We start from the raw sequence: 13545 nt of genomic DNA on the forward strand, positions 1-13545 counted from the left end.
GAGAAAATTACCGATTTGGTCCCTCGACTATGAGGATTTCACCAATTTGGTCCTCGACTACCAAAATTACTCAATTTGGTCCTCGACTATGACATTTTTGTCTGATTTGGTCCTAAGTGTTATTTGCAAGTCAAACCTAAAGGGCAATTTTGAGATTTTAAAAAAGCATCTTTCTTCTTCTTCCCTAAATTTAAGTCGTTTGTTTTATATAGATAGGTTATTTGTTTTCGATAGCAGTCGCAGCTTCAATATGCAACCAAAGTGCCGTGAATCATCTTCATCCAGCTATAATAATCGAATGATGTTCAAAAATTTGCTGCCTTGTGCCAACATCATTTTCATCCAGCTATAAGCATCTCCATTTTCGAACATCATTCAATTCTAATAACCGGATGAAGATGATTCATTGCACTTTGGTTGCATATTGAAGCTGTGACTGCTATCGAAAACAAATAACCTATCTATATAAAACAAACGACTTAGATTTAGGGAATAAGAAGGAATATACTTTTTTTAAATTCCAAAATTGTCTTTTAGGTTTGACCTGCAAATAACACTTAGGACTAAATCAGGTAAAAATGTCATAGTCGAGGACCAAATTGAGTAATTTTGATAGTCGAAGACCAAATTAGTGAAATCCTCATAGTCGAAGGACCAAATTGGTAATTTTCTCATTTATTATTTTAATTATATTTAGTTTGTTTCACATCAAACATTTTATCATTATACATTTGAACCTCAAACTAATTAAGAGTTCATCACTACTCCAGCCTTGGAGACGAGTGGATGAAGTAAATAGTTAGATATGTCTCAACTGTCAATAGACCTACAAATGCAAAGCAAAAGTCCCACCACTAGCTCCTGTCTTGGAGGCCGGTAAATCGTAAAATATGTCTCAATGTGCCGGTAAAGCCCCACCACTTCTGCATTAAGTAAATTGCGGGATGTACCTTAATCAGCCTATAGGTTACACGCCCCCAAATACAAAGCAAAGCTTATGAACCCTAGTGATCGATCAGCAAAGCAAAACTTATAAACTTATTTTAGGTTTGCTAATGAGTCTGGGCCAAATATTTGATTATTATATTATTAGTATGGGATGAATTTTAAAAGAGAGAGAGGGAGACATGATAGCTTATGATGGTATGGGAGTTGTCAAGTGGGAGATGGAAAAATTAAGAGTTGGTGGTGATGATAAGCCAGTGATTGAAAGAGGTGGGGAAATGTGTTTTATGACACAAACATTTTAGTGTTCTGATCTTACATTAATGGCGTCAAAATCCATCATTAATTTCTGTCTTTTTTTTGGCTGATTCTTTTCCTTTCCTCAAGCTACCTAAACGCTAGCTACCTAGACAGACAACCCCTTATCTCTTCCGCTGTCCTTCAAACTCAAAAGCTGCATTTCAATCCACTCTTTAATCGCTTTTCATCGTCTTCATCATCGATCTGATCTTCAGTTTTTTTTTCTGCTTTAATGAAGTTATTGCAAAGGTGACGATGAATCATCACTGCGCGGTTCCGGAGTTCGAAATGGACGAGGATTACTCTCCTCTTCCGATGATTGCGCCGCCGTCTGCGGCGGGTTTAAGCGGCGGCGCAAAGAAGTCTGCAATGGAAGATGAGATTATGGAGTTGTTATGGCAGAACGGTCAGGTGGTGGTGCACACTCAGAACCACCAGAGATCGGTGAAGAGATCTCACGGCGGCGACGCGGCGATTCCGGTTCCGGCGGCCAGAGAGGTCGTCGGATCGGCGGAGGAGGAAATGGCTACGTCTCATCATCAGCCGGAACTATTCATGCAAGAAGACGAGATGGCGTCTTGGCTTCACTATCCTCTCGTCGACGACTCTCCTTATCTCTCCGCTGATCTCCTGTATCCATCTTCGTCCTCCGCCGCCGCCGCCGTGGCTCCGCCGCGCGATTTCCGCGCATCTGCGCCGGAGGTCCGTCGGCCGCCCGCTCCTCTGCCGCCTATACCTCCCTCGGGGCGCACCGACGTCCTGCGTTCCCAGAACTTCGCGCGGTTGTGTAGGCCGCCTGCTGGACCGTCGAGAGCGGCGTCGACGGTGGTGGAGTCAAATGATACTCCGATAGTTCCCAGCGAATATAGAGATTCTCACGTTGCAGATAGTACGGCGCAGGTTTCAGGCGGAAACCTAGGCCCGCGCGGCGGGGCTATGAGCGGGACTGAAGCTGCGGGCGCGTCAACGGGAGCCAAGGAAATGACAGTGACGTCTTCTCCAGACGACGGTTCCGGAGCCAGCGTCAGCGCGGAGAAGTCGACAGCTCCGGCGACGGCGATGGACGACCGGAAGGCCAAAGGAAGCGAAACGGACGACGAGGGTCATAATGCGGTGAGCAGTTAGCTACACTTCTTCTTCTTCATTTTTTTTTTCTTATTTTTTAATTATTTTACCATAAAAATTCATCTCAGAAAATATTATATCTACTTCCATTTTCTACTCCTAACTTTTACTCTGATATACAAAATCTTGATATAGACACTTGTACTGAGACTCACATAAAAAAAAAAAAAAAAAAAAGTAACCTATCATTGTCCGCCACATCAAGGAGTAAAAAGTTTAGAAAGTATGATTTGGTAGCTTATGTAACAGAATTAGTCTAGTATCAGATGTTGTAAACTACTAAGTAATTTTTTTGGGTGACAAATAGTTGGTAAAATCATAAATCACAGATGCTCGTAACTGATTAACTCAAATTAAGAAAATTAATAGAACACTCTTTAATTTAGAATTTTGTAATTACAAAAATAATTGTCCCATAAACTTTCTTTCCTGGAGTTGTGTCCTATATAGTGGCTAACTATTTTAAATTAAGAAGACTAATACACGGCTTTTACTGAGAGTTAATTTTAAAATTTGGATTAATTTCTCTTTCCGTTGTACATGGCACCGGTGGACTACCATGCGCCATGCCGTGTTTGCTTCCGAAATCGTATAATAGTCTTTGGGTTCTGCCTAGTGTACCGCTATAGAACACAAAGGAAAATGATAGGACATAAAACTCAAATAGAAAGTTGGAAAAAAAAAACTAAAAAAAAAAAAGAGTAAATACCAATTTTGGTCCCATGAGTATTAACAAAATGACAGTTTTGATTCACATATTTAATTCTTACCAATTTTCATCCACGACTATTGTTTTAGTGTCAAAATTCATCACGAATTTGGTTCAGGATTGTGGGATCCTTCTTATTTTCAAATTTTGATTCATAATGAATGACCTTGTGTCTAGTGGACGAAGTGGCTCTACTAACTGGAAAGCCATGGGTTCGATTTTCAGTGGATGCGATATTAACTCTTTGTGCTTCAGTACACACTTCCGAGTAGTGATTGCAAGTTTCAACGAAAAATCAATTAAGTCATCAAAGACTCAAATTCAGTAGAAGTGTCGGTAACTAACAATTTTTAAACTTTCAGTTAAAACGGAACGTATTCGGTGGGTGGTTGTTGTGATGCATGAAGGGTTAAGATAGACTCAAATTTCTTGCTGTCTTTTGTTATCTTAGGACACTGACTTTGGGTATAATGCAAAGAAGCAAACGTCTTCCAAGCGATCTCGCGCAGCAGAAGTCCATAATCTCTCAGAGAGGGTATGAATGCAGTTTTGTTAACCATTACACAGAATCCTGTAATTTTTTCTTCATCTTCTTCTTTGCTACAATCAATCAAATGCAGAAACGTCGCGACAGGATCAATGAGAAGATGAGAGCTCTGCAGCAACTTATACCGCGATGCAACAAGGTTTTGGTGCTCTGATCTGATCTGATATGATCTTCTACCTAGCTAGCTAGCTAGCTTCAAGTTATATATGTATATACATATATATAATCTTCATACTCTCTTTTCTTGAATTCAGTTGGACAAGGCTTCGATTTTAGACGAAGCAATTGAGTATCTAAAATCGCTCCAGTTGCAAGTGCAGGTATCTGTCTTTTTTGAGTAATGAGGAAAACTCGCAGTTAGTATCAGATGGTATGGTCTGGGTAAATCTCATCTTGTGACCTTAGTCTCTATACTGAATGGACATTCTTGATCTGCAGATGATGTCTTTGGGACATGGGTGTGGCATGATTCCGATGATGTTTCCTGGGATCCAGCAGTACATGCCTGCAATGGGGATTGGGATGGGCATGAATCCCCCTGTGGCGCCATATCCAATGGGGGGTCCAAGGTTTCCTATGCCTGCATTTCCAATGCCTACTCCATTTTCCATGGCAGATCCCTCAAGAATTCAGGCATTAAACCACACAGATCCCATGCTCAACTCACCTCATAACTCTAGCCACCCACCATTCCCAACACAGACACAAGTTACACCTTCAATGGTAAGCTGCAACAGTAGTCTTAGGTTGAACATTCATCTTTTTTCCATCTTCTTTTTGGGAAGTGACGAGGGAAACCCACAGTCACAACACGTGGGTGTGAACTGAGTAAACACCGTCTTGTGACTCTAGTCGGCAAACAACGGGAAAGAGGTAAACTAGCTTACAAAGAAGGCTAATAGGCCGGGGTCAAATTTGTAACCTTATAATTACCATGTCAACAGCTTGACTAGCTTGGTTGAAGTTGCCGCTATCCATCTCCATCTCTTACCTTTTCCCACCCGAGTTTCACAAATTCTTACCACTTTTAGCCTCTTGCTAAGTTTTCCGACCAAATATCACCTAAAACTAGCATGCGTGCAACAATTAGAACAGGATTACATGTGATGTTAGGTCAAAAACTCGCTAGAAACCCGCATGGGTGGCTCAACTGGTCATAGAGGTGAAAGTTTGGAAGAATGACCAGGGATCGAGTCTCACCAACGGCAGTGTGGGAGTAACCTCTTAAAGTGAGATGTTCAGTTGAGTTACCATGATTTACATTTTCCCAGATGCTCTGTCGGGAAAAAACTTGCTAGAAAGACTAAAGTGTTAAAAAAAATCAAAATGGAAAACTGTGCTATAAATGATCCTGTTTTCCATGTTTTTAGAAGTTTACCAGATTTCTAATCTGGAAAATCGTTTCCAGTTTTCAAAATGGAAATGGAAAACTGTGCTACTAAACATGTTTTCTATTTTTTATTCTCTAATTCCCCACCAGTTTCCAAAAAACTAGAGAAATTCTCCAGTTAGTAAACGGACCTTTACTTTCCCTTTCAGAACGAGATGGCGGAACATTCTAATAAGAGCAAGCCCTGCAGCAGCAAAGATGTTGAGAATCCAACAACTCTGCAATGTGGTAAACTTCCAGTTCTATTCCTGATTCATCATCTTTCTAGTGAACTTTTGGCTATTTTTATGGCGCAAATGAAACAGTCTCCACTTTGCTTAACCACTCAAGTTGGTACCTCTGCATTTGCAGGTTGATTCCCAGGCGGATCAATGATGAGAAGTCTTCCCAACTAAATTTTGTAGTGTAAGCGAAGCAGGAAGAAGAGTGCAGCCTGCTCGGGCATTTCTCAGTACAAAAATAACACAGCTAACATGTAATTACTGCCATAGAATCGATGTATTAAAGTGGTTTCACTCAATGAAATTGTTGAAGATATGACCAATGGGCAATGGCTAAATCTCACGAGCTCTCATAAGAGAAAAAAGAAAAAGAGTCCAAACAGATCACGGCAGATTCCTCCTTGCATAAGGAATAGCTTCCTTCTTCCACATTAATATACAATCGAGAACATGGTCAAAAACCGAACCTCAAGGACTGATGGTAGATAAGATCTATACATTGGCAGTATATTTAGAGTTAGTTGTGCCACACTATGGAAAGTACATTTTCCTGAAAAAGTCGCTTTCATAAAGCATAATGGAAGTAAAATACCTTCTGGGCAAGTATGTGAAATTCTTCCTTCTGCATAGCTTTATCGAGGTCCTGGGTAAGTGGAAAATTTAGTTAATGATGTCCCGGTGGCTGGTGGGTATCTTCTCAGACGCTCAACAAACATGTCAAGAGAATCTATAGTCACATTAAGCAGGGCTAATAACACTTACAGACTCGGCATCCGTAGAAGAATCTATATTGCATATAAGTTTCTGAAGCTCCTCACTCCTTAGTGCCTCGCATATTTCACTGGATGAAGCTGATGAAAGGGGACGATAAAAATAAATACCCAGAAAGAAAAATATCTTAATTTACTTTGCGACTTCAAATGAAGAAGAATCTTGCACGAGGGACATCCATCAGATATACCTACAGACTCGAGTTGTGACTGCGTCAGCACCTGGCTTGGCTCATCAACGTACAATGGTTTATCAACATGCAGTGCAGGAGTAGGAGCTGATGGATATAAAATGATATAACGTTATAATGTTAAAAGCACAAGAGATTGAGAGATAGATGCAACGGTCTTTACAAAAAAACTCTTGGGAAAATTCCACAAACATGTCATATTCACCTTATAGTCAAATCATGCTATCTAATCAATTTTCATGGGCTAACAAGCATTATATCTGGCAACTTATACAACAGAACTAGGGATGTCAATAGAGCGGGGCGGGGGGCGTATCCCCATCTCCATCCAGGAGAGGGGATTCCCCGACCTCACAAAATTTTATATTTTCTCAATGTTTTACTTTATTTTTCTTTTGGAAATAATTAGGAATTTATCACAATCCCGTTTTTTTTTTCCCTTTAATCAATAGCTACAAATTAATGCCCCATCCTCACCATTTTATTTTTAACTCATCATTTATAGGTTAATATTCTCACATGTCATAAATATATATATATATATTCATAGTACATTCAGTCAGGATTATCACCAGCCAACAACAATTCAACACTACTACAGCAACATATCCAAGAAATAATACAGAAAAGCAGTAATCAAATTTCTGTTTATTCAAAGACTTGACATTTCACAACAAAGCTTACCCAAATTTTCTTCTGAAGAAGGCTGGGGTTTTCCACATGGAATTTCTGCAAAAATCGTGAAGTCTCCTCGGGTAAGCCAAGCATCCAAATTATACTAAAAGATACAAAATTCTACTAAAATAGCACAACCACTCGAATTTGATCATCAAAGTTGCAATCAAACATCAACAAAAACAGATAATAATCAATCTTATATTGCACAGTGGCCAGAGATTGAACCTTTGTGCTTCTTGAAGCATGTCAGGGAACAACTGCGAGATGAAAAAAAGTGATCTTTTTCAATTTTTATTTTCAAGCAATCTCTCTGAAACTATAATGGTCGATTGAAGATGGAGCGAAAACCGGAGAAAGAAAGAAGAAAGCAAGCTTACTAGGGTATAACGCAGCTGGGACATTTGTACTTAGACTGAGCTTCTTCGCAAACTCCACACTTCTTCGGCCCCATCTTCTCTGCTGAATTTCACGAGCATGAGAGCTGCTATAGATGTATAAAAGCTTGGGCTAATGGGCTTTTGATGGAAGCCTAAGTGGGCTATAGAGCTGCTATTGGGCTTATAAGGGTTTTGGAATACATATTGGGCTTGGGACTTCTAGTGATAGGCCCGATATATATTTTGATACATTAGGTATTCTTTATACGATGGATAACGGTCTAATGGTTTATCTTGTATTGTAGACTCTGGTCCAAAAATAACATTCAGATTCTGTATTTATAGTTGACACATTTTATACATGCAGCTGATAGTTTCTGTACATGTAGCTATCATATTATGTGTCAGCAATTATTAAATAAGATTATGTATCTATAGTTGACACATTTTGTACCTGCAGTTAATAGTTTCTATACCTATAACTATCATATTATGTGTTATCAATTATCAAGTTATTTGTTTATATGTACATAAATTGTTAACTATATGTATAGAATGTGTTAACTGAAGGTACAGAATTTTTATATCAGAGTTCACAATGCAATATAAACTTTGGTCCATAGTATAAACGTCCCTGACCAAGAGCCGCTGGAGGATGTAAATTGCGAGTTGCGAATATTTTAGTTAGTCCATAGGTTCTCACCTTTGCTTGTATACTTTGCTCATACAAGAGGCCTTCATCTCCTTTGATCGGTGCTGAGCTTCCGACCAGCTATTCCTGACGAAAGAAGGAATAGTGTAAAGGGCTGACCAATGCTTGTTCCGTTGCTTGTTGCAGGAGTTTTCTTGATCGGACGCTCAAAGTTTCCCAATCACCCTCAGATTTCATTAAAATTCAAACTCTTGCATTATCGTTGAAATAGGACTTGTGATTAGTCGAAGCAAATGAACTATCGACTTGGGCAAATTATATTGTGCACCAGAATGCACAACGTAGCGCCCTAAGAGTTTATGTGTACTATGTTACGAGTTTATATATATTACGTTAAGAGTTATGTGTATTACATTAAGAGTTTATATGTAATATTTTAAGAGTTTATGTGTATTATGTATTATGTTAAGAGTTTATATGTATTATGTATGATAAGTTATATACTCCAGGTCCGTGCCATCGCTTACAGTCGGGTCGGAGTCTCGCGATTCAGGTCTTGGCCTACGGGTCGGGGTCAAAGGTGACGGGTCAAACCCGAGATGGGTCAAACCCGCCACCTCGGTGGCCCTATAAAAGGGCTTCTAGCCCTCTGAGTGAGGGGATCTTTGGCCCATTTGGAGCCATGAGCTCTCTCTCTCACTCTAAGCTCTCCCTTCCCCCATTTTCTCTAAATTCTCTCTGCACAAACAAAAGATGAATAAAAAGGGAATTTGAGCTATTTTCTTGTGATTCTTCCTCTTGTTCAGACATATATTTTATGTATTTAGTACATACAACTAACATCTGGGAGAATTAGTATTATCAATGTATTATGTTAAAATTATGTGTATTATATTAAAGGTTTATGTGTATTCTACTATATAATTATGTACATACGAAACATGGGATTTTAGGACGCATTGGGTTCCCTGGTACACGATATAACAATTGATCGAGCTGCTATTGGGCTTATAAGGGTTCTGTAATAGATACTGGGCTTGGGCCTTTTTAGGGGTAGGCCCGTTATATCGACATTTCTTTCGTGAGAAGAAAGGTCGCTTCAAATCCGAACTGAATTTCGATCTTCAATTGCACAAATCTCTCGGCGCTTCGCTCTTGAAATTTCTAAGGAAGAACAATCATGGGTCAAGGAACTCCCGGCGGTCTGAATCGGCAGCTCCCCGGCGATCGTAAAAATGATGACAAGAAGGATAAGAAGTTCGAGCCGGCGGCGCCGCCGGCCCGCGTCGGCCGGAAACAGCGGAAGCAGAAGGGTTCGGAAGCGGCTGCTCGGCTTCCAACTGTTACTCCGCTGACCAAGTGCAAACTCCGGCTCCTGAAGCTCGAGAGAATTAAAGACTATTTATTGATGGAAGAAGAGTTCGTGGCTAATCAGGAACGGCTGAAACCCCAGGAAGAAAAGACCGAAGAGGATCGATCCAAAGTCGATGACCTTCGGGGCTCACCTATGAGCGTCGGGAATCTGGAGGAGCTGATTGATGAGAACCATGCCATCGTTTCTTCTTCAGTGGGGCCGGAGTACTATGTATCTATTTTATCGTTCGTTGATAAAGATCAGCTCGAGCCTGGATGTGCAATTTTAATGCACAATAAGGTAATTGTCTAATTTTCTCCATTAATGTTGTTTTCCTAATGAATGTGCATTGATTTTACGGTGATGAATTGCCTAGGGTTTGATAGGAAAAATTGGGATTTCGGGAATGTTGTTTTCCTAATGAATGCGCATTGATTTTACGGTGATGAATTGCCTAGGGTTTGATAGGAAAAATTGGGATTTCGGGAATGTTGAGCCGAGGTTTGAGGAATGTATAGATTTCTTGAGAAAATGGCATGATAAGTCAATAACTTATTGTTTTTAGGTAAACCATTTGTTACTTAAGAATTCTGACAGTTAGTGCCTTAGATTATTGCATTAGTGGATGTTCTATTAACTTTGAATATCATGGAGTTTATGGAAAGGCAGTGGATTATAGTGTTCTCTATTTGCGAAAAGGAATAATCCATGTAAAATTCTGCTAGTCCAATAAGCTGTGAAATTCTTGAAGATTGTAGTTTCATCTTCTGGTGTCTTCCTAATCCTTTTTAACTGAAAGGACAACAATGATCTAAACCACCTGAAAAATAAAGAGCTTGTCTTTGGTGTTTCACAGCTTGGGATCAATTTCACGAGCTCAACTTATATACTCTTTCCATTTAAATTTCAGAAACACTACATATGCATAGATATTAATGGCGTTGCAAAAATCAGCCTAGGCGCCACATAGGTGCCAGGCGCCTCTAGGCCGATGCATGTTCTGATGTAGGCACCTACTTTGGTGGCCATCCAACTAGTCAACCGAGTTGACTGACTAGTCGGACAAGTTTTCCATTTTACCTGTGTTGTTGTTGCCTTTGCTGGAGTTCACGCCCTCACAGTCACTCATTGCTCAGTTGCCCATCATAGTTGTAGCTCGCCACCTAAACCCCTTTGCAAAGCCCCTTGCCTTGTGGGACGGTTGGATTTCCTTGGCGTGTCAAAGCCCATTGTCACAGCTCGCTATCGTCGCTTGGAAGTCATCTAGTCATTGCTTTCACTGAAATTTTGGGACTTAAATTAGGGTTAGATTTTTAACTTTGGAGAGTTTGGGCTTGTGCTGAACTTTTAAGTTTTGGGCTAGGGTTAGGCTTTTATGCTTTATTGTTTTTATCAAATGTATAAAAAAGAAATTTATTAAGGAACCTAGGTGCCCATCCACCGCCCGACGAGCACCTAACGCCTTTTACAACTTTGATATTATTGAGAGATCCCTTTTATTCGAGATGTATCTCATTGATTATTTTTCTTCCAATTCAGTAAGAGTGGGCGAAAACAAAAGTTATTCCACTATCTTATGTCCCAATAATCTTATTTCTTTTTGTACTTATTATATGATGAATTTATTCTCATTGCTTTAAGCACATGAAATAGGGATCTATTATTTTAATGATCTTTCCTGCTGTTCCAGGTTCTCTCTGTTGTTGGACTTCTTCAAGATGATGTAGATCCCATGGTTTCTGTAATGAAGGTTGAGAAGGCTCCTTTGGAATCATATGCTGATATTGGTGGACTAGATGCACAAATTCAGGAGATCAAGGAAGCAGTCGAGCTTCCATTAACTCATCCTGAGCTGTATGAAGACATCGGTATTAAACCTCCTAAAGGAGTCATTCTGTATGGAGAGCCTGGCACTGGTAAAACATTGCTTGCAAAGGTTTGCTCACAACTCTATGTATCTCTATGTGGTATTATTCTTGTAAGTGTATTGCTGAGGGAGAAATCACTAATTCTGTGAGGCATCAGGTTTGCTGAAGAAATCTTTGAATTCATGACTGGTTGAAATGTGTACAAACATAATTTCTTTGAATAGTAAAAGAAAAGATGAAACTGTGCAAATAAAATGAGTTGCCTTATAGCATGGAGCTGATTTTACATGGTTGACATGGAATCCACCCTTTGATGTGTGGAATTTTTTATAGCATGTATTATAATTATTATGTTCCCCACCATACAGAACAAAAGAGCAGTCTATGCTGTGCACTGCATTTGCTTTTTGGCTGGCATTTTCCTTCACTACCTCATGATTTTAGGAACAGATATTCTAACAGATTGCCCATCAATGATCTTCAGGCAGTTGCTAACTCAACTTCAGCTACATTCTTGCGTGTTGTTGGAAGTGAACTGATACAGAAGTACTTGGGAGATGGTCCCAAATTGGTGAGAGAGCTATTTAGGGTTGCTGATGAACTCTCACCTGCTATTGTCTTTATTGATGAAATTGATGCGGTTGGTACCAAAAGGTAAGTTTTTGATATATAGGGGGATGTTGAAAATGTTGTGGAATCCTTAGTTAACATTTAACATCTACAGGTATGATGCACACTCGGGTGGTGAGCGTGAAATTCAGCGTACCATGCTTGAACTGCTTAACCAGCTAGATGGTTTTGACTCACGGGGAGATGTGAAGGTAATCCTAGCCACTAATAAGATTGAGAGCCTTGATCCTGCCCTGCTTCGACCTGGCAGAATTGACAGGAAAATTGAATTTCCTCTTCCTGATATCAAAACAAGGCGGAGGATTTTCCAGGTATGCACATGGCTCGATCACATTTAGTACGAAACTGCAAAAGGGTGATTCACCCATAACTACTACCTGTTCGTGTCTAAGTAGAACTTTTGATTATGTGATTAGATACACACAGCAAGGATGACCCTGGCTGATGATGTCAACTTAGAAGAGTTTGTCATGACAAAAGACGAGTTTTCTGGAGCCGATATCAAGGCCATTTGTACTGAAGCTGGATTGCTCGCGTTAAGAGAGAGGCGTATGAAGGTAAAAACATGTCTCGATTTACTTTCCCAAATGTTGGTTGGTTGGTTATGAAGTGTGATCTAACCCCAAGTATTGCAAAATTTGCAGGTAACTCATGCTGATTTCAAGAAAGCCAAGGACAAGGTGATGTTCAAGAAGAAAGAGGGAGTCCCTGAAGGGCTTTACATGTAGTGAAGAATTACTTTTCTCAATTTGTACGGTGGCATTCAATGCTCCTTCTTCCCTTTATATCAGCTTTCTGTAAACATTAAAAGCTCTGCTTCACAACATTGATGAAATCTGTAGCCATCTGTACTATGTGAGAACACATGGCCCCGTCTCACATCACTGCTTTTGGCTCAATTTTATGAATTAATTATTTTCTAAATTCTTCAAAAAAGATATTTTTATTGTTAAAAAAAAAAAAAATCTTTCGAATATGAAAATTTACAATGGAAAAAATGCACACTGCCTATAGATCTCCACCCCTTATACATGGAATTATAGAAACTATGAATTCTGAGTAGTTTGTAGAATGGTACGGTTATGTTCACTCTCTTGTACTAATATTGGTAGAGTGAATTTATTAGAGTTGTTGAGTATATATATTATCCGACAAGCTTTAATTGTGTTGATTTCATATACTCCCTCTGTCCCATTTTGAATGTCTTACTTTCCTTTTTAGTTTGTCCCAAAATGTTGTCCTCTTTCCAAAATTGAACATCACCATCATTCTACTTTTTCTCAAATTACCCTTATGACTTTTGCTTTTATTCCCAAAAGTGAAAAAGTGAAGGGCATAATTGGAAAATACATAACATTTACTTTAATTCCTTAAAAAGCGTGCAAAAAGCAAATGAGACAACCAATTCGGGACGGAGGGAGTAGTTGATTGTACGTGTTGCATAGGGGTGTAATTGAATTCAATCAATTCCAAACACTCCAAGTTTAAAGTTCAACTCAAATTTAATGCAATTTTACAAAGTATTTATCGTTTTCTTCATCGAGTTAAATCACGATATGTATAGTATTTTTCACAACAAAATCACACTTTTTTTTTCTTGGTAGGATTCAAAGTTTCAATCTGTGTATCATATCTCTGTTAGTGTTTTTTTTTAATAAACATATTTGTACAAAATTGTAATGATATATTTACAAAATATGTAAAAAAAAAAAATTAATTTCATTTTTAGTCATAGATTTATATATATATATGGTAGTCGACTTTTAGTCAATTGTTTTCCAGAACATC

The 13545-nt window shown here is 39.1% G+C and overlaps 3 protein-coding genes across 6 annotated transcripts; 2 read left to right on the top strand and 1 right to left on the bottom strand.

Moving 5' to 3' along the window:
• Positions 1 to 1104: 1104 nt before the first annotated feature.
• On the top strand, positions 1105 to 5560 carry LOC109161795 (transcription factor PIF1-like). Of its 3 annotated transcripts, none has more exons than XM_019310307.1 (8): positions 1105 to 1215; positions 1484 to 2358; positions 3531 to 3614; positions 3700 to 3765; positions 3881 to 3946; positions 4065 to 4349; positions 5166 to 5244; positions 5368 to 5560. In XM_019310307.1, the coding sequence occupies exons 1-8, from the start codon at positions 1128 to 1130 to the stop codon at positions 5370 to 5372; spliced, it is 1548 nt and encodes a 515-aa protein (XP_019165852.1). In that variant the 5' UTR covers positions 1105 to 1127; the 3' UTR covers positions 5373 to 5560. The 3 variants fall into 3 exon arrangements, with proteins under 3 accessions (XP_019165852.1, XP_019165861.1, XP_019165869.1); XM_019310316.1 differs by having other exon boundaries at positions 1107 to 1215; positions 1487 to 2358; XM_019310324.1 differs by having other exon boundaries at positions 1130 to 1381.
• Positions 5500 to 7351, bottom strand: LOC109161817 (zinc finger HIT domain-containing protein 3). 2 transcript variants are annotated; one of them, XM_019310356.1, is made up of 7 exons: positions 7254 to 7351; positions 7102 to 7133; positions 6883 to 6927; positions 6199 to 6285; positions 6000 to 6088; positions 5830 to 5880; positions 5500 to 5729 (listed from the first exon to the last, which is right to left on the bottom strand). In XM_019310356.1, exons 1-7 carry the CDS (start codon positions 7325 to 7327, stop codon positions 5706 to 5708), a joined length of 402 nt encoding a protein of 133 aa, XP_019165901.1. In that variant the 5' UTR covers positions 7328 to 7351; the 3' UTR covers positions 5500 to 5705. The 2 variants fall into 2 exon arrangements, with proteins under 2 accessions (XP_019165901.1, XP_019165894.1); XM_019310349.1 differs by having other exon boundaries at positions 6199 to 6291.
• Positions 7352 to 8994: 1643 nt separating this feature from the next.
• Positions 8995 to 12681, top strand: LOC109161809 (26S proteasome regulatory subunit 4 homolog A-like). Its single transcript, XM_019310337.1, has 6 exons — positions 8995 to 9559; positions 10950 to 11195; positions 11612 to 11781; positions 11852 to 12068; positions 12174 to 12314; positions 12402 to 12681. The coding sequence occupies exons 1-6, from the start codon at positions 9086 to 9088 to the stop codon at positions 12483 to 12485; spliced, it is 1332 nt and encodes a 443-aa protein (XP_019165882.1). The 5' UTR covers positions 8995 to 9085; the 3' UTR covers positions 12486 to 12681.
• The last annotated feature ends 864 nt before the right edge of the window (positions 12682 to 13545 follow it).

Source organism: Ipomoea nil, unplaced genomic scaffold (assembly GCF_001879475.1).
Source record: "Ipomoea nil cultivar Tokyo-kokei standard unplaced genomic scaffold, Asagao_1.1 scaffold0302, whole genome shotgun sequence".
Classification (NCBI taxonomy): Eukaryota; Viridiplantae; Streptophyta; class Magnoliopsida; order Solanales; family Convolvulaceae; genus Ipomoea; species Ipomoea nil.

Bases quoted from the DNA above. Each gene is read 5' to 3' on its own strand.
- LOC109161795 (XM_019310307.1), top strand. From the start codon at position 1,128: ATGATAGCTTATGATGGTATGGGAGTTGTCAAGTGGGAGATGGAAAAA. The intron at 1,216-1,483 runs GTGGGGAAATGT...GCTTTAATGAAG, and splicing joins TAAGCCAGTGATTGAAAGAG to TTATTGCAAAGGTGACGATG. The intron at 3,766-3,880 runs GTTTTGGTGCTC...TCTTGAATTCAG, and splicing joins TTATACCGCGATGCAACAAG to TTGGACAAGGCTTCGATTTT.
- LOC109161817 (XM_019310349.1), bottom strand. From the start codon at position 7,327: ATGGGGCCGAAGAAGTGTGGAGTTTGCGAAGAAGCTCAGTCTAAGTAC. The intron at 6,089-6,198 runs GTATATCTGATG...CCCTTTCATCAG, and splicing joins GTCACAACTCGAGTCTGTAG to CTTCATCCAGTGAAATATGC. The intron at 5,881-5,999 runs GTAAGTGTTATT...CCACTTACCCAG, and splicing joins CTTCTACGGATGCCGAGTCT to GACCTCGATAAAGCTATGCA.
- LOC109161809 (XM_019310337.1), top strand. From the start codon at position 9,086: ATGGGTCAAGGAACTCCCGGCGGTCTGAATCGGCAGCTCCCCGGCGAT. The intron at 11,782-11,851 runs GTAAGTTTTTGA...TAACATCTACAG, and splicing joins GATGCGGTTGGTACCAAAAG to GTATGATGCACACTCGGGTG. The intron at 12,069-12,173 runs GTATGCACATGG...TTATGTGATTAG, and splicing joins CAAGGCGGAGGATTTTCCAG to ATACACACAGCAAGGATGAC.